This window comes from Pseudopipra pipra, chromosome 2 (genome assembly GCF_036250125.1).
Source record: "Pseudopipra pipra isolate bDixPip1 chromosome 2, bDixPip1.hap1, whole genome shotgun sequence".
Classification (NCBI taxonomy): domain Eukaryota; kingdom Metazoa; phylum Chordata; class Aves; order Passeriformes; family Pipridae; genus Pseudopipra; species Pseudopipra pipra.
Genome location: NC_087550.1, coordinates 15,665,044 through 15,692,884, shown reverse-complemented (window position 1 = coordinate 15,692,884; position 27,841 = coordinate 15,665,044). Strand labels below are relative to the sequence as shown.

The 27,841-nt window shown below is 44.3% G+C and overlaps 1 protein-coding gene across 2 annotated transcripts in view; it reads left to right on the top strand.

The window, feature by feature from the left end:
* The first annotated feature begins 2,173 nt into the window (after window positions 1–2,173).
* Window positions 2,174–27,841, top strand: part of CYYR1 (cysteine and tyrosine rich 1) — a 58,653-nt gene continuing 32,985 nt past the window's right edge. The window contains exons 1-2 of one of the 2 annotated variants that reach the window (XM_064644019.1): window positions 2,174–2,343; window positions 4,674–4,779. In XM_064644019.1, coding sequence (XP_064500089.1) covers window positions 2,238–2,343; window positions 4,674–4,779 — 212 coding nt within the window. In that variant the 5' untranslated portion in view covers window positions 2,174–2,237. The remainder of the gene's footprint in view (window positions 2,344–4,673; window positions 4,780–27,841) is intronic. The other variant, XM_064644021.1, reaches the window with a different exon arrangement.

Sequence of the window (27,841 nt, the reverse complement as noted above, 5' to 3'; positions counted from 1 at the left end):
TGTGGCTAGGACCTTAGCTCTAATCTTTTATTGTTCTTTGCTGTGAATTGCTCTTCCAATAAAACCTCCTTCTGAGAACACTAAATAGTTTTTGGTCCCAGGAGGACCTCAGCACAGCAGAAGCAGATGACACTGCCCTGACATTGTTCTCCCTATTTTCAGCTTTCTACAAATGTGTTCCATGATGCTGAGGGCAGTGGAAAGGGGACAGAGTAGGAGACAGTTCGAGTACATCTTCTTCCAGCAGATCATCTTCAGAGCACACAGTAGAGCAGGAATGATGGGCATGGCTGGGGATACACTTCCTCTTCTGGGTGTCCTTCTTACTTGGGCAGGGAGCTGTCCCAGAGCAGCCCCTTGGGTGGCCTGTGACAACCCACAACAGGCTCTCTTCCTCCAGCTCACCCGTGGGCGTGGGTTAAAGGCTGATAACCCAATGCCAGGGGATGAATTTTGTGACTTCCCCCTACACACACCCTCCTCTCTTCCAAAAAAAATCCACAGGAGGAAGAAGGTAAAGCCTTGAATTGAAAGTTTTTCATGGATTGTTTTCAACATTAACATGAAAATGTATTTCCCTTTGTCAGCTAGACCTTTCAATTGTGTGTTCTAAGGACAGCACTTGGGAAGTAATAATTAGGGTTGTGAAATGTCAGAGAGGTTCAAAGGACTTGTCCCCCGTGGACAGAAGAAAATAAAAACTACAGAAGGTCCATAAGGTTGTTAAGTGCAAATTGTTATGGAATTCAAGCGAACCAGTTTACAACTGGCAATTTTACCCATATTTTTGGAAAATAACTGAAATGTGACTTGCCAAGACAGCTGTGAAGGGGAGGGGACTGCAGGGGAAGGAATCAACAACAAAAACCGAAGAACACAAAATAAATACCAACAAAAAGGCTGATGGTGATCAAGAATAATTATTTAAAACCAGAAACCTGGAGATGTCAGAGTTTCTGGGAGTTATCTCCAGATCTGAGACTCCTTTATCTGCTAAATTCTTTTCCTTTATTATCAATACTATCTACTGGCAAAACTGTATAATTTTTCAAGCTTTTTTCCAGAGACAACTGTGGCCTGTGACCAGACAAAGACACAGGCAGCAGATGCAAATCCTTTGAAATAAAGTTCCCCACTTGGTACGAATTTTACTCTCAGCAGTTAACATAAAACTGAAATTTCCTTTTATACATTTAACTTGGCCTGTTGCATAAACTAAAGAATACACACTGCAGGGTAGTTAAAAACATGTAAAGTTGTTTTTCTTTGTTGACAGGCAAGTTCTGGCAGACATTTGAAAAAACACTGCGTTGATAAACAAAACAACCAGCTTTCAAGTGATTTGGCTTGGTGGTTTGGGGTTTTGTTGTTATCATTACAGAATAGCTAAATCCGGAAAAAAAAAATTCATTTATGTTTCTGTGTGAGCCTTCCCCTGTGAGCTGCCAGCAGCAGGAAGCCCTTTATGAGCAGAAACACCTGTGGATGTTTCTCATTTTTGTGTGCATAGTTCAGCCTTCCAAAGGGCATTCCTCGACCTGCAGCTCTTCACGCAAAGTCAGAGACGAACCCTTTTGTTTTGTGAGACCGCGGGGTAAACATTTCGGCCCCTGGGGCCCCGTCTGTGGGAATTCTCACACGGGGTGAGTTACGCCGGCACTTAAGCGGCTATCAAAAATTACTCTTGAAAAACACTTCAGAGTATTGTTCTGGCCTGGTGATGGGAAACGCTTACTCCTGGGCAGCACGGACAAGGTGTGTGGGTTTTGTGCCAGCAGCAGCACCACGGGCACGGCCGGTAGCCCCTCCACCAGCGTGCCCCATCCCCACACCGCTCCTCGCTCGCCTTTGCGAACACATTATGTCTCCGGTCCCAGCCTACAAACGATCACAGTTTCAGCCGCAGTTCACAAACTACCCCGAGGACCCCCCTCGAACACGGCGGGAACGGGACGGGCGCTGCCTTTCGCGGCACTCCGGGGTCCCCGCGCCGGCCGAGCCGGGGCCGAGCCGGACAAAGGCGGCGGGAGGCGGGGAAGCGAGAGGGGCCGCGCCGCGACGGGGCGGCCCCGCCGTCGCCACCAGGGCGCTGCCGGGCCGTCCCGGGGGCGGCTGCGGGGGGCAGCGGGCCCGGCCCGGTCCCTGCCCGGTCCCCGCGGCGCCGCCCGCCACCCTCCCCGGCCCGCCCCCGCGACGGGGCGGGCGGCGGCTCCGCGGCCGCCGCCGGAGCCGCCGGCATGGAGAGAGCGGGGCGGCGCGGCCGGACCGAGGGGCGCCCCGCCCGGGGGGTGCTGCTGCCCCCTGGCCTCCTCCTCCTCCTCGTCCTCCTCCTCCTCCTGGCAGGTCAGCGGGGCCGGGGGCGCGGGCAGCGGGTGCGAGCGGGGCCGGGAGGGCGGCGGGGGCCGGAGGTTTAGGGCAGGCAGGGGGGCTTTTCCTCGTCGGCGATGGAATTGGCAGCCGGAGTTGGAAGGGGCTCCCCGGGGTGTCCCAGCAGAGCACTCCCGGGCATGGTGTGCTGTGCGCGAGTCCCGCTGGGGCTGCAGGGAGGATAAACCTCGAGAAGAGCCGACGGAGAGAGGGCCCCATTAATTGCGTATAAATATGTAAAGGGAGTGTGCCAAGAGGATGGAGCGCAGGTTCTGCTCGGTGGTGCCGAGCAATAGGACCAGAGGCAGCGGGCAGAAACTGATGCCGAGGAGGTTCCGCCTGAACATGACGAAGAACTTCTTTACTGTGGAGTGACCAAGCACTGGAACAGATCACCTAGAGAGGCTGTGGCATCTCCCTCACTGGAGATATTCCAGAACCATCTGGATTCAATCCTGTGCCATGTGCTTGAGCAAGGAGGTTGGACCAGATGGGTCCAACTGGGGTCCCTTCCAAACTGACCCATTCTGTGATTCTGTGAACCCGTGCCTTGCATGAGAGACCTGTGAGGTGCCCAGGCAGGGTGAAGGCACCTCGGTATCACCAGGGGTGGAGTCAGGAGGGCTTGTCCCAAAGAAAGGGTAGCAGTACAAAAGCCTGGAGTGACTGGCATGGGGCATCCCCAGGAGGGCAGCTGTGCCAAAGCCTTCTGGCAGTCGCCCTGCTTGCTGCTCCCTCATAGCAGGGCTCTGCCAGAGAGGGGTGTTGCGCTGGCTGCCCCGATTCACTTGCTGGGGGTGTTTGGCAGAACGATGGATCAGTTGTTCCATTTTTTCATGCATTGCTTTAATACCAGGGTAATCACACAGGTTTAGGGTAGAGCTGCATAGGCTGACCCACATGCTGTGTTGCACAGCCCTCTCCAGCCCTCACCATCCCTCACCCTCACTTGGTACTCGTTTTCAAGCATGAGCAGGTTCAGAGAGCTGACCTGCTAAAATCTCATGAGCAAGCTTCAGGCTGTGAGATGGACCAGCAGCATGAGCCATTCCCTGCACAGTCAGTGAGCAAAGGAGCCTCAGTGCGAGGTGGGAACTCACACCCAGAGGTGGGGCGGGAATAGGAGCACAGCAGCAGCTGGGATGAAGGGGGGTTGCCTGGATGCCAGCACACTAAAGGTTGGGCCAGCACAGATGAAAGGCAGTAACAGCAGTGGAAGAGTGGGAACCCTGCAGAATGAGCTGCTGCCTGGGGAACAGGAGACACAGCACACTGGGAATGCAGAAGCATAGTTTGCCATTTTAGTTTTCAGGTCTCTGTCATGGCAGTGTGTGACCAAATAGGTCACTAAGGGTGATGGTGTACAGGACAGGGAGTCTCTTTGGATTGATCCAGGCAACAGCTGACGTCTTTAGAGCAGGGAAGAAGAACCAGGGATGAGATGTGGGAAGTGTGGGATCCCCGAGGATGTTCTTACAGTGCAGTGGCAATACAAAAAGACTGTGTGGTGTTACTTACTTGGGGGGACCTGACTTAGGGCTTTGAAAACACTGAGTCACGACAGCACAAGAGGTCAATACCTTTAAAATAGCTTCTCAACAGCAATAACAAGATACATGTTCTTCCATGCTTCTTAATTGCAAAGAGCTCTCTTACTGTTGTTTCCAAGTTTGTTTTGTTCCTCAGTCCAGCATAGCGTTGCTGCTGGAAACACTCGTGGCCCCAGCTGGGCAGGACAGTCTTTGGCAGTGGGACAGAGAGGGCACCACTGGCCTCCGTGCTGGGTGCTGCTGCTCCACGCTGACCATGGCCCTGGGGCTGGAGCAGAGCCAGGGGAGCTGCTGCCAGCTGGCAGGGAGTGAGGGTCCCCAGGCAGTCTAATTTGCACGCCTGGCTGGGGCTGGGCAAGAACGGAAGGGGGGGGATGTAGCCTGTTCTCAGACACCTTCCTTCTCCTCCCTTGCCACCCTGCAGGTCAGCAAGACAGGCAGGTAGGACTCCTTGATGGAATGGAAAAAGTTGATCCGTGGTGTCTTAACATTTCAAAATGCTCTTTTTTTATTTTAAATGATTATGTATAAGAAGGAACTGATGAGGCCAGCTACAAAATACCCACACACAAAGCACCTAACTCGGAAATGCAGGACGAGTGGGAATGGGCTGCCATTAGGATTACAGGGTCAGGTTGCACCTCGAGTGAAGTCCTGTGATTGTATAAAACTGTTAGAATCCATTTTCTTTAAAGCTGTGCTGTACAGCATTTATTGTTGCTGCTGTTTGACCTCATGAGTGTTATTTTTATTCAGCAGAAGATTGTCTGGCTCAGTGTGATAATGACTGCAAAGCTTACTGCTGTGATGGGACTACTCCCTACTGCTGTTCATATTATGCCTACGTTGGGAATGTCCTTTCGTAAGTATATTTGCGCTTCAGAGGAAAAACCCAGTGTGTTGTATTCATGGGCTTGATGTAAATTTGGGTTGTGGGAAACTATGTTTTGGCAGTAAGCACTAGCAGGGTTTGGGGTTTTCGGTTTTAGTTTGGTTTGGTTTTTTTTTTCCTTGCTGGTAACAAACATTGGTATTCCTTTGAAGTCTCATGTTGCATATGTTTTTGAAGCAAACCAGAAAGCTTGCTAAAATTGGGGGTTCTGTCCTTAGTTTGTGTATAATAACATAATTTGTGGAAGTAAGCTTTAGAGATAGTGAGATCCTTGTTTCAAGCTTTCGAGATGAAAAGACCTATGAATAAAAATTTTGTGGGTTTTGTTGAAATGCTTTGTCACAATATCTGAGTCAGTAATGATTCAGATTATTTGGATTTGAAATTCATTTTGCTTTGAATACTTCTTTTTTCCCCTTTTCTTTTTTATTGACTTATTTGTTTTTGTTAAGTGGTTTTTGAGTGTTGGTGGAATTTATTGAACAGATTGTAGGTGAGGGTAATCTGACCCTTTAACACTGTGGTATGAATAGCATGCTTCACAGTGCTTTAAAAAACACAGCAGGTGAAATGAAGTGGTTACGAGTATTTTCTATCTAGAGAAAAATACAGGAGAAAACTGTTGATTAAAAACACAGGCTCCAGTGCAGCTGTTTGTCTTTGCAGTGGTGAGGAAGAAGAGAAGCTTGCCTGCGGAAGGACTGACTCTGGCCTTAATTTAAGTGACAACCCATAAGTATTACATTCATGTGCGAGGGCAAACCTAAGCTAAACATAAAATGTTGTTCTTCAAGATAGGACATCTCACTTTCTGTTTTGTCAATCCCACCAGTAATTTCCTTAACCTTTAGCATGCAGTCTGTGGCTTATTTTTGGTTTATGTTCTTGACTAAAACCAGAAAACTTAAAAAAGGCATGGCATAGAGACTGCCTGGTGCTTGGGGGGGAGTGAGTGGGAAGACGATAGTTGCTTTTTTCTAAAAAGGTTCCTCTGATGCAGGTTTTGTTTCAGCCATGGTACCTGGGGAATATTCCAGTGTTCCCTTCAGCCATATTTTATAGCACTTTGAAGGAGTAGGCAGAGTGATGGTTTTTTAATACAGAATTGATCCACAGTTTTTAAAGCAGATCAGATGCTTCCTGGGCTAAAGTAAATAAAATTTGATAGAGCACCAGAATCCTTCATTCATCTGGAAATGAAAAAGCATGTACTTTAAATTGATTACTATTGGAGAATGACAAGTGATTTTTTTCCCTGCTTACCTAGGGAATGCCTGCTTTGATATTTTTTTTCTTTGTTTTTATTCCAAAATTGCTGTTCCATTTACAAGCATCAAAGGAGGTGCTCTTCTTGAATACCTTATTCTAGCTCACATGTGGTTAGAAATGATGGACACAAGAGCACAGGATATCACATTATAAGAAGAAGGCTTCCCACAGAGCAAGTGAATTTCATCTCCCACTTCCACATGAACATTGCTGGCATTTTCTAGCCTAATGTCAGAACTGTGCTTCGTTAGGGATCGACCAGGGGGTTCTTTAGAGTGACTGCTGAAATGTTCAAACCGTGCCCTCAGTGCCAGGTTGACACCTGGTCTTTTTGTGTGTTTATTTAACACATGTAAGCAGCTATTGAATTAGGGGTGAGTGCCAGTGGCTCTGACACACTGGAGGGGTTTATGTGTATCTGGATGGGCTGAATACTGAAGGGGGCTCTTACAAGTGTTGTTTGCCACAGCATGTCTTGAAGGAGGCATTTGATTCTTCTCATTTTTTATGGTTAAGTACTCCAATTTATACACTAAGAGAACAGTCAGGAGTCATTATACTCTTCTGACCTGACATTTCGCATGATTAGGTCACAGATATTCTTTTTTCCTAAAAGCTGATTTGGGTGTGTCTTCTTCAAACCTGTAATCTCATTTTGGAAACTTCAGGCATTAATGAGTTGACCATCTGTCCTGGTAAACTGTTCTATAGTTCATTTCCTAACGTTGCTGGGAAATTTTACTGGGAAATGAAGGTTGGAATTCCTACTGTCAGCTCTTAACTTATCTGCAAGTTTGAAATGTGGCCCTAAATAGTCATCATGACAGCTCTCAACCTTATCACTGAGCCGGGTGAACTCTGTCAGCCTCACATGTAAGATTTGCTTTGTTTTGCTTTGCCCAGCTCAGGGGTCAATTCTTTGGCCTTCCTTTGAGCTCCCTTTCCTATATTCACTTCCTTCTTTAAGTGTGGCTGGCAGGACTGAGCACAGGGTTTTGACAGAAGCCTTGCTAGGACTATTTTTTCCTGTACCTTTCTTTGAGTACCTATTTTGAAGCAGCTATCTGTGATGATCACTAAACACATAAATGAACTTAGCACTTTGTTCCAGCTCTAAGTCTGTAAGTCTTCAAAGCATGTCTGCCTCTTTCAGCCTGCAAACTGTTCTTTGCTGGGGCTACTACCTTGGATTTGGCTGCATTGCAAAAGATTTTATTGTGACTTTAGCTATGCTCCATGAGAATAACCTTCTCTTTTCATTATTGGGCACTATATTGTTTTGTGGTGGGTTTTTTTTATGTTCAAGAAGCTTCATGTTGCCTCAACCTCAAATGACAAACTCATGAAATGGCACTAGAATTTGGAAATGGTCATCAGCGACCTTTCTGCTTATGCCTTTCTGTTAACAATTGTGTATTGAAATCTTTAAAAGAATTGAATTTAATCCAACACACTATGTGTCCTGATAATTCCACATAAAGCTGTTCTTTCAGTATCCTTCGTGTCCTTCAGTGTCATAATTTTTGATCCTACTGTCTGCACCAAACAATGGACATGATGATCTGCACGGGTGCTTTCAGAAGTGCCTTTTTACTGCCTGAACCACCATGAGGAGTCCTCAGTGTTGTCTTGTCTCTGCTTCTTCTCAGGTTGCTTATGCTTCTTCATTTGCTTACCTATAATGTCTGTGCTCTCTCTATTCTTTAAAAATCTGCGTGTCTTTCTAGTGTTCCTGCTCTTTATCTTCTCTGAGATGGTTTTTTTTGCAAGCATAACTCTTTCTTGCAGTTTTGGAAAAGCCTTTTGATGTGCAGTAGAGTCTTTTTAAACAATTCTCTGTTTTGTTTCATGCCTCTCACTCTTCTCTTTTTAGGCCCATATGCCAGCAATTGTAAAAACAGACTATAAACACCAGGCTATAATCTATACACTGATTTTAAAACAAAGTCAATGTGACTAGATGATGATTATTAATACTTAAGTTGCTTGTAGCCTGCAAGTGATTAACTTACTCTCTTCGCTCATTAAAACAAGCTTCAATATTGAGATATTCTACGTAGATATTTAGAATTTTCTATTTTAAGAAATCATCAGCTTTTTAGGACACCAGGGAATTTTTTTTTAGTTAGAAGATGTTCTCAGCAAACGTCCTTCAGGCTGTGTGCATGTGTGATTAGCCTGTTTTCCTTTCCACACTTGAAGAACAGATGCAGGTTTTTCAGCTCACTCTAGTATTTGGATTTCAGGGCCTGTGTGAGATGTTCCAGTAACTCCATCTTTAGCTGGACTACAGGTATAATCTGTAAGCATTCAAGATCTGTGATTGAGTCACTTGTAATCCCATGAGCATCTCTAATGTAAAATAACACATCCTTCCTCCTTCTCTCTCCTTTCATGAGAGCAAGTTGTTACAGTATTAATGTTGCAGTTGTATTTCCTTTCCTACTTGTTTTCAGTAGCTACAGCCAGTCATAATTTCCTCTCATATATGTATATATATATATATATATATGTATATATATATATGCATTTCCTCCTGTTTATTTGCTTGGCATCCAATGCTTAATAGTTAGCCCTTCTAAAAACCCCAGGGCTCCTCAGAGGTGGATGTCAGTACAAAAGGAGTTTCTTCTGCCAGACCCAAATTTGAATGTGTGCTTCTGACAGTGCGTTTTGTATTTGCTTCCAAGAGGCTCCAAATTATCTGGCCCTCATGCTTATCCTGGTGGATTTCCTGTGGGCTAATTCCCAGCTAAGTCTTCTCTACCACATTTTGCCTGATGTTTATTGTGACACACAGGTAGCTTTTTGAGCCACAGGTGGCTCTTTGGGCAGAGATGTCAATAGTTGCATGTTGTCAGGGGTGGTTCTGGATGTTGTCTTTGCTCTTCCACAGCACCTCACAGCCACACGGTTGGTATGAAATAATCCCAGATAAAAAAATGAAGCAAAGAGGACAAATAGTCCAGCTGCTATTTCAATCGAATGCTGCTGGGCCAGCTGAATATTCAGTGGCAATGAAAGGACTTACACAGAGATTTGGCCCACCAAATTTAAGAAAACCATTGGTAAAATATTCAACCCTAGTGATTGGTCTGTATTTCCCTGGATAAGTCTTTAAGGGGAGTAAACTGGAATATTGGCTTAAGCCAAAGAAGAAAGCTAAGATGCTACATTACATTGCAAAGTTTCTTAATACACTCTGTCTTCAGAAATGTCTTACTGTAAGGCAACTTTTGTTTAGAAAAACAACACAAAAGAAAACTAAACACTTGATTGCAAGAACTTCAAAAGTAGCTGGAGGAAAATGTAAATAAAAACTTTAGAGAACTGTGATCTCATTACAGGTAGTGAGATGGTGATTTGCAAGAGGGTAGGTGGAAAAAGCAGAGATACTGATGTGCCACAGCCTGTTTAGTGAAATAGCAGATGTTGTTTACATGAACTTAATGTATGTTGGAGGGAGTGAGTTTTTTGGGTGGGTTTGGGGTTGTTTGGGTTTTTTTAAGTCTAGAGATTGCGCAATGCAGCCAGGAAGGAAGGAAGGCAGACAGAGAATGGGAGGAAAAGAGGCAGAGAATACATTCAGCATAAAAATTGTGTGTGTGCCTCAAGCCTGCAAAACTGAAGCAAAAGCTGTGTGTAGTGTATCTAAGTGTGGCATTTGGCATGGAGTACTTTTATCCAGTAGTACCTTTGATAAAAGCAGCTCACCTCAGAGAAAGCGATTTTTGTTCCCGAAGGGAGGAATGTTCCTTAAGCTGATTCACTTGATAAGGGAATATGGGATGGAGGGTGGATCTGGAGGAGGAGTGCACTAAAGGACAGAATTAACATTTTAAGGGTTAGGAATATAGAGATGTAGCCTCTGGAGTTCATATTGAATAAAAGAAATTCAGGAAGCTTGGCATTTGCTGCAGATTCCAAATAATTAAAATTAGACACTTTTGGGCATCCCACAGTAAATGTGTTTAGCAGCATATGGGTTGAGGATGGTTCTGTTTCTGCATGACAGTTGTATGGTATGGTACTCTGCTTAAAATAAAATTGTGTTCCTCTTCATCAATGTACTGTTCCAAATTTCCCATGATTGAAGCACTTCAGGACAATATGTAAAACTGCAATTTGTCTGGTCATTGCCATTTCATGTCTCTGGCTCTGGGGCTTTGATTCCATGCCAGAGGTCTGCCGAAGGCCCAGTTCAATAATTATTTTTTCCATTTGGCTTGACTTTTGATCAGGAGAGTCTTCCTGAATGAGAACATGGAGCAGAGGCTCAGGATGCTTGTGCTGAGTACAGGGGGCTGGCTATAAACATGTCATTGGTAAGGCCAAGACTGATAATTAACTGTTTTCCTTTCATTCTGTCCAAGAGTTGAATAGCAGTTCAGCCTTTTATTCCTTGGTCTTCAACATCTGGAGTACCTGTGGAAGCATGCTATCCGTGCTTCAGCCTAGGAAAACCTCTGCAAGAGAGGTCTCTCCGTGCAGGGGGTTGATTAACCACAGGCTAGAGAAAAATCTAGGACCGTGCTTTCATTGTAAGATCTGCTGGAGAGGGAACGGGTATTTGAAATGTGACCTTTGCCAAAGTGTTTGAACTACCAGTTGTTTTTTGTTCCATGCCTGTTGTCCCAGTTCATATCCTTTAATGAAGAATGTGCCATCAGATTTACAGCCAGAGCAGTATCTGCTCCTGACGACGGCTGCAGAGGAAACCCTTGTCAGCACCACAATTAAAACACAGGGCGCCTCTTCTCTAGCCCTTTGTGTTTTCATTTCTGACCCTGTGTTGTGACAAGCAGCTCAAAATGGGGAGAAAACTGGTTTGCTTGCCAAACAGCAGCTCTCAGAAGATAGCTCCTGCTTCAAGTCTCCCACCTCTTTTTCACTTGGATGTCTGAATAACTGTTTTGAAATGTTTGAGACTAACGGGTTCGCATTCTTTGTTTGATAATTTTTGGAAGTTTAGGGGTTTTTAATTCAGTGAGAACTATAATACTTTTTTTTAGTGAAAACTGGAAATCGTTGTAAACATGCAAGTTCAATTGTTCATAAGAAAAAGTCTAGCATGGTTTTGTGCTAAAACTTGAATTGTTGACATCCCTGTGGATCATCTGTTTTTCATCATTTGGAAGATTGTTAGAATTTGGCTTGAAAATAGAAGCATTAAGGTATCAATCACTGAAGTGCTCTGTGGCTTACAGAAAACTCTAAGGGGGAAAAGTAAACATTCTTAAGGAATTCAGAGAAATTAACTTGCTTATACTGCTCTATTTCAAAAATATTTTTCAGTGAAAAGGAGAGATAATTTTTTGTTCTCTGCTTGCAGTGGTCTGTTTTGGAAGCCTGCAGGATTTTCCCATAAGGTTCGGCCATGTAGAAGATAAATGTTTTCTTAACACTTAGTAAGACTGACATAAAGACTGAACCTGGGGATTATGTTGATCACAAGAGGGCTGTCCTTTCTTCATAAGAATTTTACCTTCTGTCTGCTATTTTATACCCACTGGCACACCTTTCCCTTTTTCAAAAGGGGGAAAGGTCCACCTTGTGAATTTGATAAGAATCTGTAACTTTGTTTAGTCCTTTGTACATCCAGAATTTTCAAGAAAATTCAGATAGTGTGCTGGGCACCAGTTCAGCAAAGTAGTTAAATGTATTTGTAACTTCAAGGTGATGAGTAGCTGTAATAGATAGAGTCCTCATCCTGTTGAAATCAATAAGCTAATGACTTCAGTGGGGATCTTGTGCACTTGGCTCTAATGGGACAAGTTGTGAGCTGAAGTACCTTGTTGAATCCAGGTGTTTGAAAAAAACATTTTTTCTTTCTGTGTTTTTTTTGGTCACCATGGTACCTTCCACGTTCACTGCCACTTTATGCTTCCTTGCTCTTGGTTGAAGCGCTGCTTAATAAGGTGTGTCACTCCTGCAGGGTCAGGGGATGCAGAGGACAAATCCCCCCTCATCTGACTTATGCGTTCCCTGCACATCCAATGTGCACAAGCCTCCTCTAGCCCCAGCTGGGGAATTTCTGTTTTATTGGCTAATCTGGAGATTTCCCTGAGCCTGCAGGATTCTCAGAGGATTAGTCTGTTGCATTTTGTACTGGTTGCTCTGTAGTGAGTAATATCACACCAACCCGGAGCAGGATTATTAATGAAGATACTTCTGGGTCAGAAGCTCTGCAAGAGGACCATTTGATGCTGCTCACAGTGTAATTGCAGCCAATCCAAATAAAACCTGTAGCATTAATTCAGTATTTGAACAATAGTGTCCTAGAAAGAGAAACTGTCATTCTAATCTTAATGCACCTCTTGAAGGGGCAGAAACAGACTTCAGCACATATAAGTGAGTTATTAAAAATTAAAGGAAATGAACTGTTAATTCACAGGGCAGCCACAATTTCCTTCAAGATTTGTAACCACAACTGGGTAGAAATTCCACAGTTAATACAGCCCTTAGAAATCTAATGATGTTTTCTCAATGGTTTTTCTCTGTTTAAAAAAGAAAAGGGTTGTGACTTTTGCTTTCAGAATCTCTTCTGCTATCGTAAAAACTTTTTTTCCCCCCTGCAGTGAATTGTTTTTGTAAAATGCAAGCTTGCTCCTGGAACTCACTCCATACGTGGGTATTTAGTATGGAATGGAGAGGCACTAATACCACAAACAGGCCAGGCATGTTTCATCACTGTGTCTCCTCTGTTGGCTCATTCACACAGATAAGAGATTTTTACTGCTATCATTACATGGAGTTATTCCTTTTGCTCACAAGGGAGACTTGGTTTAATGCTGAATGTTCCAGCTTCTGTCTCTTTATTCAGGCCTGTGGTACACTTTGGCACAACCACAGGCAGTACTAAGGTTGTACAGCTATTTTTGAAACATCTGCTCGTCGGCTAAGATTCTCTGAACCTTATTTTTCGGTGCCTCATAGACTTGCTGTGCTGCTTTTGAAGCATAAAGGGACTGTGCAAACTATCTTTACTTCAGTCCTTCCTACAGTCCGTGGTCAAGATGATCTAATGAAGGTATAATTAGGGTGCTGCTGCCCTGTAGCTATTTCCAGCTGCTGAGCAGCCCGTGGGGCACCAGTGTTAGTAAATTAGGAATGACATATAAAATGCAGCCCCAAATGTACGTGCTTGTGCTATCACATTAACAGCATTTTTGGTCTCTGATGCCGTGTGCTGCTTATTCCGGTTGTGCCCTTGCATTTGACTTTTTCCTTCCCACAGCACAGTAAGAGAGAGCCTGGATGTAAACGGTGTCCCCTCCCCTCACCAGCGGTGCTTCCTCCTCATGCCCAGTAAAAGGAGCAGAATAGAAATAATCGTGTTGAACAGGAGGGGAGCAGTCAGCCTTGCAGAGTGGCATGTCCCTCTGTGGAGGGGGAGGCACCAGCTTCGACAGCAGATGCCTTGCACTTCAGAAGAGAGTCCCCCCCCCTTGTTCCCTGATGCCTCTGCAATAGACCTGTGCAGAAAAAGAGAAGCAGAAATATTCTGATAGCAGACTGAGGAGAATTCTGAAATGGAAGACAAGCAGTGGAGAGACCCAAAATTAATTACTTGTGTATATGTAGCACTTATAATATGATGGTGTTTAAATGGTACATGACAGCAGCTCTTAATTCTTTTGTTTGGATCAAATCCTTCAAGTCCCTGAGCTTTTGGGCCTTTCACATGCTGCTTTGGAAACGTAAACTAAGAGGAAGAAAATAAGCAGCCAGCATAAATTTAACACTTCACTTTTCATTGTTGGGACTAAGGCAACTCTAAGAGTATTTTTTAGCAGACCTTGTTGAAATATATCTCTTGGAACCTTACAGATATTCCTGGAGGCGTAACAAGAATTTTGTTAGTGCAATCATTTGTATAAAGAATACATCTTTTTTTTGTCATTATCTTTGCTTTCCACTTGTGTAGGATTGTATTCTGAATATGGACATTGAGAATGCCATTGATAAGCATATTCAGATGAAAACCTTGGGATGGAGAAGACTTGAATGTGAAGAGTCCTTGTGTGCCATGTCCAGCACAAAAGTGCTCTCAGCTGTGAGTGAGAAGCCTTAGTGTAAATGTAATCTAAGCAATTATTAACCTTCCTGCAAACCATTTTGTCATTTGCAAATGTTGCATTCTTTTAAGACAAGAGTTATTTTTGTCTGCCTTTTTGTTTGCTAACACCTCTTCTCTGGGCCATGGCCTTTCCCTCAGTGCAGTGTGCATGATTTGAGTCCCTTTGCATGATTTGAGTCCCCAAAGACCTTGATGAGGCTGTGTCCCATGGTAGCTAATATATTTACATGGCTGAAAGCTAATATTGTTTATTCAGTCCACAGTGGTAACCCTGTGTTTGGCTTGGGAATAAATGGCCTATTTACAGAAGCTGAAATTATGAAAATGGATGACAGGATCACCCGTCTGCTCGCCTCACATTGCTTTCCTCCAGTGGCTCCTTGCAGGAATAATTTGATACTAAATTCCAGTGGAGAGCGAAAGAATAGAGCTTCAAGGCATGGGGGTTGAATTAAAAGTTATGGCCCTCATTCTCCATTTTCAACAACGTTTAAAATTGTCTGAAGTAAAGCACAATTCATCTTTGTTCCTGAACCTTCACATTCACTGCTGAATGAAACTTAATGATTGAATTAGCATATTTCCAAAAATGTAATAAAATGTCAGCCTGACAGTAGTGCTCTCGGTCTTGCTACATGGCAGGGGCGCTGCAAACATAGTGGCATGTCTGCTGTATGTTTCAAATAACATACTAACATTTAAGAAAAGATTCTGAGATTAGGAGGGGAACCATGGTATTTAACGTCTGTATTTGGTAAGCTTATGTTGTCGCTGTCTCCTAGCATAATTTATTGTGCATTAAAATTTCATAGCAAGAGAGGAAGTTTTTCTTGCTTGCTCCTCACACCCATCCCAGTCATCCTCTCTTCTGAAACTGGTGAGGATGAAATGGCCTCTGTGTGCTAGCGGGGGATGGATTTGATGATCTAGAGAGGTCATTTCACATTAGCCACATTGTTCTGGTTTGGGCCTGGGCTGATTGAACATTTTGAAGCTCTCATCAAGCTGGGGTACAGGGTCTTTCACCCGTACTCCCCTGCCGTCATGGGCTGACAGCAGCTGCTTACAAGCTGACCTCCAGGCTGGAATGTGAACAGCACACCATAATCAGGATCCCTTATCCAGCGGCGACAGTCACCTCTGCAGGTGAGCTGTGCTGTGCACTGCCAGGGAAACAGCCCTGGTTTGTATCACTCCGATTTAGAAAGTTACAGAGCAGCTTTGTTTTGGTTTCTGAGCTGTGGATCAAAAAGTAGGAATGGTCTTTTTTTACTTCCTGTGAGGGAAGTTTTCTTCTGTGTATCTGTGAATAGTTAACAAGAAGGATGCTGCAATAGGGACCTCAAGAGCCCTGCGATCCTCTCTGAAGGGCTGGGGAGCCTTTCTGGGAGAATCCCACTTGGACAAATGGGTGGCGGAAAGCTGCAGGGAGGCTGTTGGCATTGCCAGCCTTCTTGTCCCAGTGTCCACTAGATCATCAGATATTTTAGGAGTGCAGAAAAATAACATCTGTAGTTTATCTCTGTGTCATTTGAAATCTGTCAGATACAGGTACTGTTAGGTCCCTTTGAGAGCAGGACTGTGTCAGAGATGGAAAACTGCTGTTTGGTACTCGTATACTGGGGGTTTAAGGGAGAGGTGTTCATGGTGTTTGTGCTCCATAACTCAGGGGAAAGGGCAGGTTGCACCATGAGCTCTTCCCCTGAGCCGCTCGCTCGGCAGGCGTCTGGCCCTGCTGCCCATCACTGGTTTTCATCTGCATTTCGTCCTCCCTGTCCTGCCCACATTGCTCCTGGGAGGGGACAGGTTCAGGTACATTGGTCTGACCTTGTGTTCAGCCTTTGCCTGGCGACTGGGGGTCACTGGAGGGGTCCCCAGTAGAGTGTAGGATGTTGACGAGGAGGACGCGGTGCCCTCTTGCATCTTCCTGGTAGGCTCCCAAGGCCTGTCCATCAGAATACAGCTCTTGCACTGGGGGAAAATGTGCTATCTCTTTCAGCTGCTACAAAAGCAAGTACTGCTCTGTGAGGCCAGTAGCTGGAAAGTACACTACCAGTTAGAAGCACTTGTTTAAATCTGAAGGCACTACCCCTCAGTGTGGGTTTTCACTTTGGCTTCGTTACATGTCAATAATTTAACATATGTTGCAGCTGCTGATAGGGCTTTTTTAATGAGATGCCCTTGTTTTCCCAGACTGAATACTTGCAGTGCTCACAAAAAAACACTGGATGTGTGGATATGTCAAATATGTCAGTTGATTTATTACTGTTATCTGTCACTTGCGTTGAATGGGTTTAATAACTGCCAGAACTAACAGCTCCTTCATAACTGCTGGTGGCACTGCTATAGCTGTTGCAATATTTTTATCACTCTTTTTTTTTTTCCAACCTGTGTTATGAGATACAAACTCAATTAACAGGGCAAAATCCTCAACTCACTTGATTTATACAGATGTACGCTGGCTGAAAATACAGCATGAGGAGAACTATGAGATTTTTTTTTCAAAAACGGGTGAGCAAAATATTTCGGGCTGCCTCTGGGCTGTCCACGGCAGGGGCTCTGCCACTGTAAGGATTTCCTGTGCTCCTCTGGCCCTTCTCAGATGTGAGGAGTACCTTTTTCCTTGGTATTGTTGGCAAAATCCTCCTATTGGCTTCACAAGAGCATCACAGACCTTTCTATGCAGGTGCCAGTGCCATAAAACTGAGATTGGAGGGTTCTCCACCTGTGAGGATCTTCAGCTGTGGATTTTGTGCACTGACCTACTTAAGAAGTTGCTTGAGGCAGAACTTCAAACAGGCCCCTGTTTTGTAGCTAAGTGTTTCCAGTCCTGTTTTATTTCTGTGGGTTTTAGCTGCTTCTTCCTCAGAAAATCAGCCAGCTGATTTTACTTTTTGCCTCTGTCCCACCTGCCTGGCCTGCCATTGTGCTCGGAAAGCCTTCAGGATGAGCGCTCAACACAAATGCCACAAGCGCATTGCCTGGGAGAGCTCCCCCGCCAGGCATTTGCTTTTATGCTGTAGCAGCTCCACACAGGCCCAGGAAGCAAAATAAAAAGTTTGGGCTAGAAAGGGCAACTTATCCGCCGCAGGACCTCAGTGGTTTGGAGGAAAAAGCTCACCTTCCTCTTCTTCACGTTGGCTCGGAGTCATGGCTGCTGTTACCGGAGGGGGACAATGCTGTGCCTCCCCTGCCACGGGGGTGTGTGAGGGCGTGGATCAGCCATCCTGAGGAAGGTCAGGCTTCAGCCCCTGGGTGGATCAGGCTGGAATCCCTGGGAGTTAGAAATTTTCCCAATATCCAACTGGAACCTCCCCTGATACAGCTCCGGCCATTCCCTCGGGTCCTGTCCCTGGTCACCACGGAGAAGAGATCAGTGCCTGCCCCTCTGCTTCCCCTCATGAGGAAGCTGCAGATCTTGATGAGGTCTCCCCTCAGTCTCCTCTTCTCCAGGCTGAACAAACCAAGTGACCTCAGCCACACCTCATATGGCTTCCCCTCCAGACCCTTCACCATATTCATAGTACTCTTTTGAATGGTCCCATATTCATAGTACTCTTTTGAATGGTCCCCTCCCTGCGAGCGGGATCCCAGCCCTTTTCTCCATGCCATGTGCCCAGGGAAGCACTCTCAAGGGACAGAGAGGTGATCTTCCACAGGGGACACCATTGTATGTAAGTACTCTTTCATTAAGAAGTTAAAAGGATTAAGAACTGGCTGAGATGTCAAAAAGTAGAGGCAACAGAGAATTATCAAGTAATGAGAGTTGCTTGCAGTGAGGTTTTTTGGGGATTAATACTAACAGGGAAAATTTTCTAGTGCCAGTCAGGACCTAGCATGTAAGTGCAGAAACCTTGGTTGTAAATGTGTGTGTGAGAAAGATACACTTTAAATGAATACACTTTGGAAGTTCTCAGATGACAGATTTAAGGGTGTATTTGTGACCTTAATTTGTCCCTCTCCTGTATACTTTGTGGCTCAGCCTTCAATTATACGGTTTTCAAGTCACAGTGAGATTGTAATACTCATATATGTCTTCCCCAGCAATGTTTTCAATGTGAAAGGGCATGAACATCTCTATAGATTTAAACTTGGCCCCTTAATGCCTTTTGCATGGAGTAATGAAAAAGTCTCTCTGGTCTTGCTGGAGGAGATTCCAGACCTGTAAGTGGCTTGGGCCTCTGATGGCCAAAAATTTTTACCAGCTCGTATGAAATATGTTGCTGGCCTCAGTCCAGCAGTTACTGATTAAACCCAAAATTTATCCCAGCTGGTGCCAGGCGAAATATTAGTTGGATAGCTCAAACCAGAAGCACAAGGGCCAGAGAACTGAGTGTGCCCTTTCCTTAGGCAGGCACTACCTCCTGGCCAGGACAAACAACAACTAGGAGGGCAGTGCAGGGATGCTTTTTTTCTTGTTTTCTGTGGCATAGCTTACCTGATCACAAACAAGATGTGTTCTTCTGTGGTATTAGCACATTAAAAAAAAAAATCAGCATACTAATTAAGTGTCATTTTTGTTGTAGTGTTTCAGGAATTTAGTGACAATACAAGGAGACAGTGATCTATTTAAAAACATAACAAAGTGCTTTCCAGCCCTTGTGTTCAAAAGTGTTCAGGGATCCAAGATCCCATTTGCAGGTATACAGCAAGAGGCTTGTTTCCAGAGGAAGGGTTTCAGGAGGCCTCAAATGACTCAGATTTTCTGCAGGTGGTCTCCTGTGGAGTCACCCCTGGCTTTTGGGACACTCTTTTCATGACCAAAATTTTACCCCCTGTATGGAAAACTGCATGTCTTTGTGTATGCTGACTTCAGTGTACTTACTTCCTGACTTTCTAGTCTTGGCACCACGCCTTTTTCCTGTTCCTTAAAAAAAACCAAAACCCACACACCCCTCAAAAAGCCCTTCCATTCTGTGCTTGCTCAATTACTCTGATTCTTGATCTTTCTGTGCTTTCTGCTGCATCTTTACATTATTTCTGCCGGATCATGAAATGTCTAGCAGAAATAAACTCTTAATCAGATGTGACTGCATTTCTATTTTTGAAAGCCATCCAGCATGGCAAATTAAATCGGGGAGGGTGTTGGGGGATTGGATTGTGCTGTGATCTCTGATATAGGTTGAAATATAGATTGAAAATAGGTTGAAAACTCCTGAATTAGTGCCCTCAGGTGTAATACAAAATACATAGCATTTCAGGGCATCTTCTCAAATAAAGGTCAAGAAGAAAGTGAAAGTAAGTTCTATCCTGTTTGAAATATATGTCAGTAACAATATGTTCATTATCTTAAGCTACTTTGCATATTTTTCATAGCAGGGTTTTTTCATATTTAATCTATGAAACGGGGTTTTTTTTAGTTGTATTTTTGGCAAGATATTTTCAAGACTGTCTTTTAAAAATAATTTTTAAATCTGTCTTTATATGTATGTCTCGGGCTTAATTTCTACAGTCTGAAAACAAATTTCCAATGGTCATGAAAATGCCAACTTGATTTATCTTGAGGTCAATAGGAATCTTGTTGAGGCTGTGGAACGGGAGCAGTAATAAATGCCTCTGGTTCGTGTGCACAGCGATGGTTGATGCATGGTTCATGTGAGCCATTTTAATCTCTGAAATAAAATAGATGGAAATGGTGGTTGGAACAAAATCATTATAGCAAAGCATTATCAGCATAGAGTATTTGTGGCCTTCTTCCATCTCTCCGTGAACCAGGATGTTGTAACATCCAACTTCATACAGTAAATGGGCTCTAGAAATTTGTCCAGAAACTGTCTGCTGAAGGGGGTTACCTTCCCCGGGGCTTCCTGCATGAACCTAGCAACTTTAAGTCATTGCCTTGATTTAAAGCCTCTCCCACCCAAAGTCGGGGTGAATTTAATGTTTTGCTTCTTCTTAAGTTCTCGAAGTGTTTGATTATTCCCCGACAAATCAGTTGTGCCTGCATCTTGCCATTTGATAGCCCTGCCAAGTGATTGGTTTGGTTTAATGTACATGGTTGTATTAGTTCATGGTAAGGTGTCTGTCCGGAGGAGCTCACAGAGGTGGCAGGTGGTGACACCTCTCAGCAGGCAGATAGGAGAATTGAGGGGCGATGGGCAAGTGTGTCTGCCTGCTCCAGGGGTGTTTTATGTTTGAGGAGGGGCAGGAAAGGGGCAGGAGAGCTTGTCATCCTGCCCCTCTGCTCAGCCCCATAGAGGCCTCATCTGGAGTTCTGGGCTCGTAGGGACAAGAGAGACATGGAGCTCCTGGAGCATGTCCAGAGGAGGTCACAAAGATGTGTGGAGTCTCCCCCACTGGAGATATTCCAGAACCATCTGGATGCAATCCTGTGCTATGTTCTCTAGGATGACCCTGCTTGAGGAGAGACATTGAACCAGATGTGGACCACTGTGGTCCCTTCCAAACTCACCCAGTCTGTGATTCTGTGAAATATAAGCAGCAGTTCCCAGGGATCTTTCTTCTGTCATCGTCCACCATGAGTAGCACGAGGAAGGGAAGCTCGTCCCCTCTGTTTTCCTGGCTCACCTGTGGAGGTGAGGTGGAGGTGACCACCCATCCCCAAGATCTCACACAAAGAGAAGGCAGCATTTTTCTCTAGTGGGGTCAGCGAGGCAGGAGGGGACATGGTTTCAGATAGCCCATTGGGTGGATTTTCACAAGAAGTAGGGCATAGGAAAAAAACATCTACTGCGAAATATTGTGATTATGAACGTGAGTGACCTTTCCAACACTGGTACAAGTTTTGGAAAGCCTTCGTGTTTGGTGGGAGCCAGAGTAGTTTTATGCTGAGGTGTGTTGTAATAATTCTTGAATAATTTTAAAAGGGCCAAAGTTGTTAAAAATACTGTTTATTTTTTAGGTGCAAATTTTGCTTAGAGTGTGTGGATTTCCTGTAACCCATGTAAGGGTTTCTTTTTTTTGTTGTTTCATTTGTAATGAACTTCTAACCTGGGTCCCAGTTCAGCTCCCAGGGAATCAGCAGGAATTTTCATGTTGTATTTCATGGGCTGTGGTGTAGGAGACTGGGGGACTGTCACCGTTCTAGTGGTAATGCCATCTTCTCCTCCTCTAGATGAGCAGAAGTGGTGTTTGCTTTTCAGTTCATCTGCTGACTCAACTAGTCAGGATCATGACTGGCATTGATTATATAATAGCCAGTTATAGCTTTTGGGACCTGGATCCCTTTCACTTCAGAAAGAGGACCAAAGCTATCAAACTATTTCCCTGCTTGATCTTACAGAAGTATTTCTAAACTGGTCACATGGATATAAATTTTATTATAACTCTTCTGGATGTCTTAAGCTCTCAAACACTGAATTTACAAATCAGTATAATTTCCATTTAGAACCTTAAGCAAAGTCATATTATAAACACAAGACTGCAGAGCTTGGCTCCAAGAGAGGTGCTTTGATGTAAAGCTGATACAGTTTGAGTCTATTCACTTAATACCAGGAAGCAAAACAGTGAATATTGCAATATATAGCCCACATCTGGCAGTTTTCAGTGCATTGGCTATACAAAGTCACAGAATGATTTGGGTTGGAAGAGACCTTAAAGATCATCTCATTCTAACCCCGTGCCATGGACAGGGATGCCATTCAGTATACCAGGTTGCTCAGAGCTCCATCCAACCTGGCCTTTGAACACTTCCAGGGATGGGGCATCCACAGCTTCTCAGGGCAACCTTTGCCAGGGCCTCACCACCCTCACAAGGAAGAATTTCTTCCTAATATCCAATCTGGACTTACTCTCTGTCAGTTTGAAGCCATTTCCCCTTGTCCTGTCACTCCAGGCCCTTATAAATAGCCTCTCTTCATCTTTCTTGTAGGCTTCCCAGGTACTGGAAGGCTGCAATTAGATCACACCAAAGCCTTCTCTTTTCCAATCTTAACAATCCCAATCTCTCAGCCTTTCCACATAGCAGAGGTGCTCCATCCCTCTAATCATCTTAGTGTTCCTCCTCTGGACTTGCTCCAACAGGTCCATGTCCTTCCTGTGCTGAGAACCCCAGAGCTGGAGGCAGCACTGCAGGTGGGGTCTCACCAGAGCAGAGCAGAGGGGCAGAATCCCCTCCCTCCCCTGCTGCCCACACTGCTTTGGATGCAGCCCAGGACACGGGGGGTTCTGGGCACCCAGTGCACATGGCTGGGTCGTGTCCAGCCTCTCACCCACCAGCACCCCCAAGTCCTTCTCGACAGGGCTGCTCTCTATTTGTTCATTCCCCAGCCTGGATTGACACTGGGGGTTGCCCTGACCCAGGTGCAGCACCAGCACTTGGTCTTGTTAAATCTCATGAGATTCCCAATTCTCAGGCTTGTCCAGGTCCCTCTGGATGGCATCCTTCAGGTGTGCCAACCACACCACTCAGCTTGGTGTCATCAGCAAATTTGCTGATGAAGAAGGCAGAATGTAACAGAGACAACACCTGCAAAAATAGCCAGTGTGCTGTCATCTCTAGGGCTCCATTTGAAAGGCAGGGTGATAATGGAAGTGCATAATGTTGCTCAGACATGAATATCTACTACCCTGGTCTGCAGGTCCTGCTGTAATTGCTCTCTAAATTTAAACGGGTACTTACTGTGTGTGTCTGCACCAGCTGGCATAGGCTTAGCACAGCCTGTGCCCATAGAGAAATGGAGTCTTTTGTGTTGGTGCTGGTGAGGATATGTCTGGCAAGATAAATGAAGTATAGAGGTTTGTTCCCCACATAGTACCTTTCACTGAACTATCTGCCAGGGAAGCAGATGATGCTCTGTAGGAATGAATGACCAAAGGGGAAGTGATGACCCCAGATGGGAAAAAAGTTATCAACTTGAACAAATAGTTGATTTCCTGGAAGATGCATTGTATTGAGAAAAGTGGTTAAAGGAGGAACAGCTACCTAATAAAGTAAAAATGTAATCTTTTTAGCAACTCACTTTAGTACTCCCCTATCATCACTTTAGCAAGGCAATGCAAATGTGTTGCTTCAAAGGATTTGCATCTGCTAACCTGCCTGTGATGCATCTGTCCTTTTGTGTCCATAGCAGGAATTTAAAATTCCTCAGATCATCCAAGTTAAAGCTAATTGTTAGTGTTCTGTCACTGAACTTAATCTTTTTTTGTGGTCTGTTTAAACCAGGACATTTGGGAATTGCCCACTCCCTCTGAAAGCTGGCAGAGGCTGTGTGGCATGCTGGGTTGCTCAGCTCCATGCCCATCTCTTGGCTGCCTGGGCTGGATTCACAGTGGTCCTGACATTTATAAGGATCTCTGCACACACAGTACCTCTGTGGAAGTCTATTTATAGTGCACACTTGAAGGAAATATAAATTAAGGCGTACACTAGCAGGTGACAGAGACAGGACATGTTTTAGAGCTGAGTGGAAGGCACATCAGTTAACCTCTGTTGTGCCAAATAGAAAATACAAAAAATATGTATGAAATGTCTCCATCTTTCATGAAAAATAAAAGTAATTATTTATTCTGTAATCAAACTTCTTCAGAAATGCCGGAAGGTAACAACTGCTGTACTCCTGCTTGTGAGGTGCTGTGCATCTGGAAATATATTCCTGATGTTTCAAAGGAAGTAAAATTGGGTTTGTTCTCCTGAGAGTCAATTAGTTCTCTGCTGGTAAATATTTCTAAATCTGTAGGTAAAAAAGGGTAAAGCTTCATCAGTGCTACAGAGAGCAGGTCAATTGTGTAACTGCTGCTGCAGAATTCATTAGCAGAGCAACGCGTCGAAGGGGAAGGTTAATTTGCAGAGATTCGTGCTCCTCAGCCCCGAGTGTTCCAAGCTGTAAGAATTCTGCACTCACTGAGAACCCCAGTGCCCTCAGGGGACCAATTTACCAGCAGAAGTCCCATCTTGTGGTTTCCAACTAAAACAGAGTAACACATTTTATAGGTGTAATCTGGTAGAACGGGGGAATCTACCTGTCAGTGGCTTTTTCCACGGACGGCTTTGTATTATGGAAATACTGGTTTGGCCCTTAAGTTGTCAGATTTGCCACTATCAGTCTGTTATGCCTTTCCAAGGACCAGTTCTGTGACAGTGTGTCGCTGTAGACTGTGACCACTGTTTTAGTTTCAGTACAAGCTGCTACCAGGGAAAAGATAATTATGATACAAATGCTGTTATTTTTTCTACAAAAAAAATATAAAGATGTGGTGTTGCGAGTTAATGTAAAAGAGAGCAAAATTAGCCCTAAGAGATAAAAATAGCTTAGTCCAAGTTCAGTTTTGAGAAATAAATTGTTTACAGCATAAAATCTCTGCTCCTTTTATGTGGATGAAGGGTGGGGCAGGGCCGTTAAACCCAGGACGTCAAACAAGTTGCAGATTCTTACAAGTTGCGCTCATCCATTTAAAAAAATCCATTACACTTTTTAAAGAAGGAGGCTGTCCCCGTTCTCCAGTTTATAAATATTTCATGCTGAAATAATGCATGAGGTAGCAGAGCTCACACCATGCTGCAGGGCTGGAGTCGCTCTTTTCGGATTCTGATTGAAGTGGATCACTGGGGAGCTGTGCATATGCTGAAGCCAGCGGACCCAAATCTGCCCCTGCAGGGTTTGCACTCACATGGGTGTAGGAAGGAAGCCGTTTGGTTCTGGTGCTTGCTCTCTTACTCTGTGATGCAATTACAAATTCATTGCCCTTTTCACCAGGTAGTGGGTAAGTGCGTGACTCATTAAGGAAAAAGCTGCCTGTTTTTTCCTCTTCTTTTTTTTTCCCAGTTCTCTGGCCCAGAGGTTCAAATTCTGGGCAGGTGGTGGTTAAATAGGGTAATTAAAGAGTCTGTCTCAGGAGACATTTATGGGACAGAAGGAGAAAACCTCCTTTCCTTTTTGTGGCTTTGAGGTGGAAAGGTAGATTCCCTGAGCATCAGGTCGGGAGTGTTTCATGGAAATGAGGTTTGGCTGCAGCAGCATGTGGTGGTGGAACCATGGGTGGGTGGGTGGGTGAGCTGCTCCCAGCCCGAGCCCCGAGGGGGTGGCCAGCCCCATGGCTACTCTTCCCTCAACAGAGGTGCCCCCTAACCCCTGGGAAGCTCCATCTGCCAGCTCCCAAGCAGGATGTGGGGAGAGGCAAAATGAAGTTGTGGGAATGCCGTGCAAGGAATGCATTAATGTCCATTACAGCTCATAATTTATCATGGAAATTAGGTGTACAGGGCAGACTGTATAGTGTAATTTAGTAGTATTTGTATTCCCCATGTCAGCTCATTTTATCTACATAAACCACTTAATTTCCTGTACTCAGTTTCTCCTAGTACTTGATTTTGTTATGAACCCCACAGAATATGGGGATTCCTGGAGGTCATGTGTTTCTAGTTATCTGAGAGGGAAAATGTGAAAGAACTGGAGCTGAAATAAACACTGTCAATTAAAATATTATAATGCTTCGTCTTCTGAATCACTAGTAATTTGCATGATCTGGTGAGAACTACTGGGAAAAAGCCCCTGGAGAAATATTACAAAATGCCCAGATGATTTGCATATTTGAACAATTTATTCAGCAATCTGTTAAATCTTAAACGATCCATTGAAAGAGAAAATACAAATCACCCAATATTTTAGTACAAATGAGGTTTCTTTGTTGAAAGATAAAACTTAATTGTACAATTGTGCATTGTACAATTGTACATCTGTTAGCAGGATTTTTTATCCTGTTAAACCTTTATAAGGTCAGTGATTAATTGTTTTACCAAGGCAGTGGTTTGTTGGGGATTATCTGCATTGTCCCTGTTTCTGATACATGGGAGAGAAACACATGTTCCAGCCAGACTGTATTTCTTGTGATTCATCAGAATTATCTCAGCTAATACTGGGATGTCTTCCCTCTTGGTTCCTTCTGTGAAAGTATCAAGGAGAGAATTTGAGTTGAAATGCTGGATAAGGACTAGTGAAAGTCACAGGTGAATTTTTGGCTCTGACACTGACGTCCCAAGCAACCTTGGGCAAGCTACCATCAGGTCAGCCTATAAATGCATTGAAGGAATCAAGTGGTCCCAAATCTGTGAGCGTGTGTGTACAGTCTTTTTTATTTTCTTTTTTTCCTGGCTGAGTAGGTTCATAGTCTTAGTTGAAACCCTATGGTACTGTAAGTCATAATAAAGAATATTCCCTATTTACTGGATGCGCTTTGATGGAATTTAAGAGTGAAATTAAATTGGAATTACCTCCACATTTCATGTTGCCCACAATCCCAAAGCTGCTAGGAACCAGATACTGCTTTATAGCTCCTTTTGGAAGTAGCAGAAAATAATTTCTCTCCCCCACCCTCCCCCGTGTTTGCAGTGAGGCACCATGAGATGCAGGGAGATGTCCAAACATTTTAAATGAGCAAGGGATGGAACTGTATCACCACTCACAGCCTCTTTCTTCTGATATTTGGTCCCTTGCTCCACTAACTGCATTTCTATGCAAATCTTTATCAGATGCAGATTGGCAGGGCCTGGCCTCCATCCCTGATCTTACCCTGCAGATAGCTGGCCCTGAAGTTGGAATTTGGTTTCTTTAAAGGTCGTTTTCATTGTTTGAAAAGAAACAGGTCGTTCTAGCTGCTGACACAGGAGACTTAGAAACTGATTGGCAACTTTGAATGCAGAAAACAGACTCTGGTTAAAATCCAAGTGCATATGTGATACCGGTTTAACCTTACTGAATTCAACTCATTTTCTGTGGATAATTAAGTACTTGGAATTCTTTTGTCTTGCATTAGTTGTTTCAAACATCAGGAACACAGCAGTAGTTGTTTTTCTACAAAATGTAAACTTGTAATTAGGTTAGCAAGTAAAAATACTGACAGACTGGCAAGGAAGAATTATGAAATGTGAAACTTTAGTCAGGGAAAAAGGATAGCACGGGTGCTGCTACCTCAGCAGCCTGAATTGTGGCAGCACCTCCTGTGTTTCTGTGGTGGGTTGACTTTGGCCGGATGCCAGATGCCCACCCAGCCATGCTCTCACTCCCACTCTTCAACAGATGGAAGAAAATAACATGAAAAAGCCCTTGGGTTAACATGAGGACAGGGAGATCACTTGCCCAGTACCATCATGGGCAAAACAGACTTGACCTGAGGAAAACTAATTTATTGCCAGTTAGATTGGTGTTGGATGGTAACGAGGACAAAACCTGAAACACCTTACCCCTGCCCTCCCCCTTTTCTCAGGCTCAACTTCACTCCTTCATCCTCAGCTCCTCTGAGCAGCACTGAGGGACTTTAGGGATGGGAGGGCTGTGGTTGGTCCGTAGCAGCTCCTCTCTGACCTCCTTTCTCTGCACACTTTTCCCAGGTTACAGTGTGGGCTTTCTGTGGGCTGCAGTCCTTTAGGACAAACTTGCTCCAGAACCTGGAGTCCTGCCCATGGGCTGCAGCTTCCTTCAGGGCATATTCAGCTCCAGCTGAGGCTTTTCCAGATAACTGTGGTTGAAATTGTGGGGGGCAGGGTTGCCTGATTTTAAATCATGACATTAAAATTACATTAATTGGATTTACCACACAAAAATCCACAAAACCTTTTATAAGTCAGAAATTGGATGTACAAATCCTTCCATGCCCTTACAGTACAAATCCTGCCAATAAATCCTAAATATACTTTCAAATATAAATCCTTTCTTTACCCTTGGGATGGAAATTCCTGATTTATGAATCAGAATGGTAAAAATCCTGAGGTTCTACCAGGTTTACAAA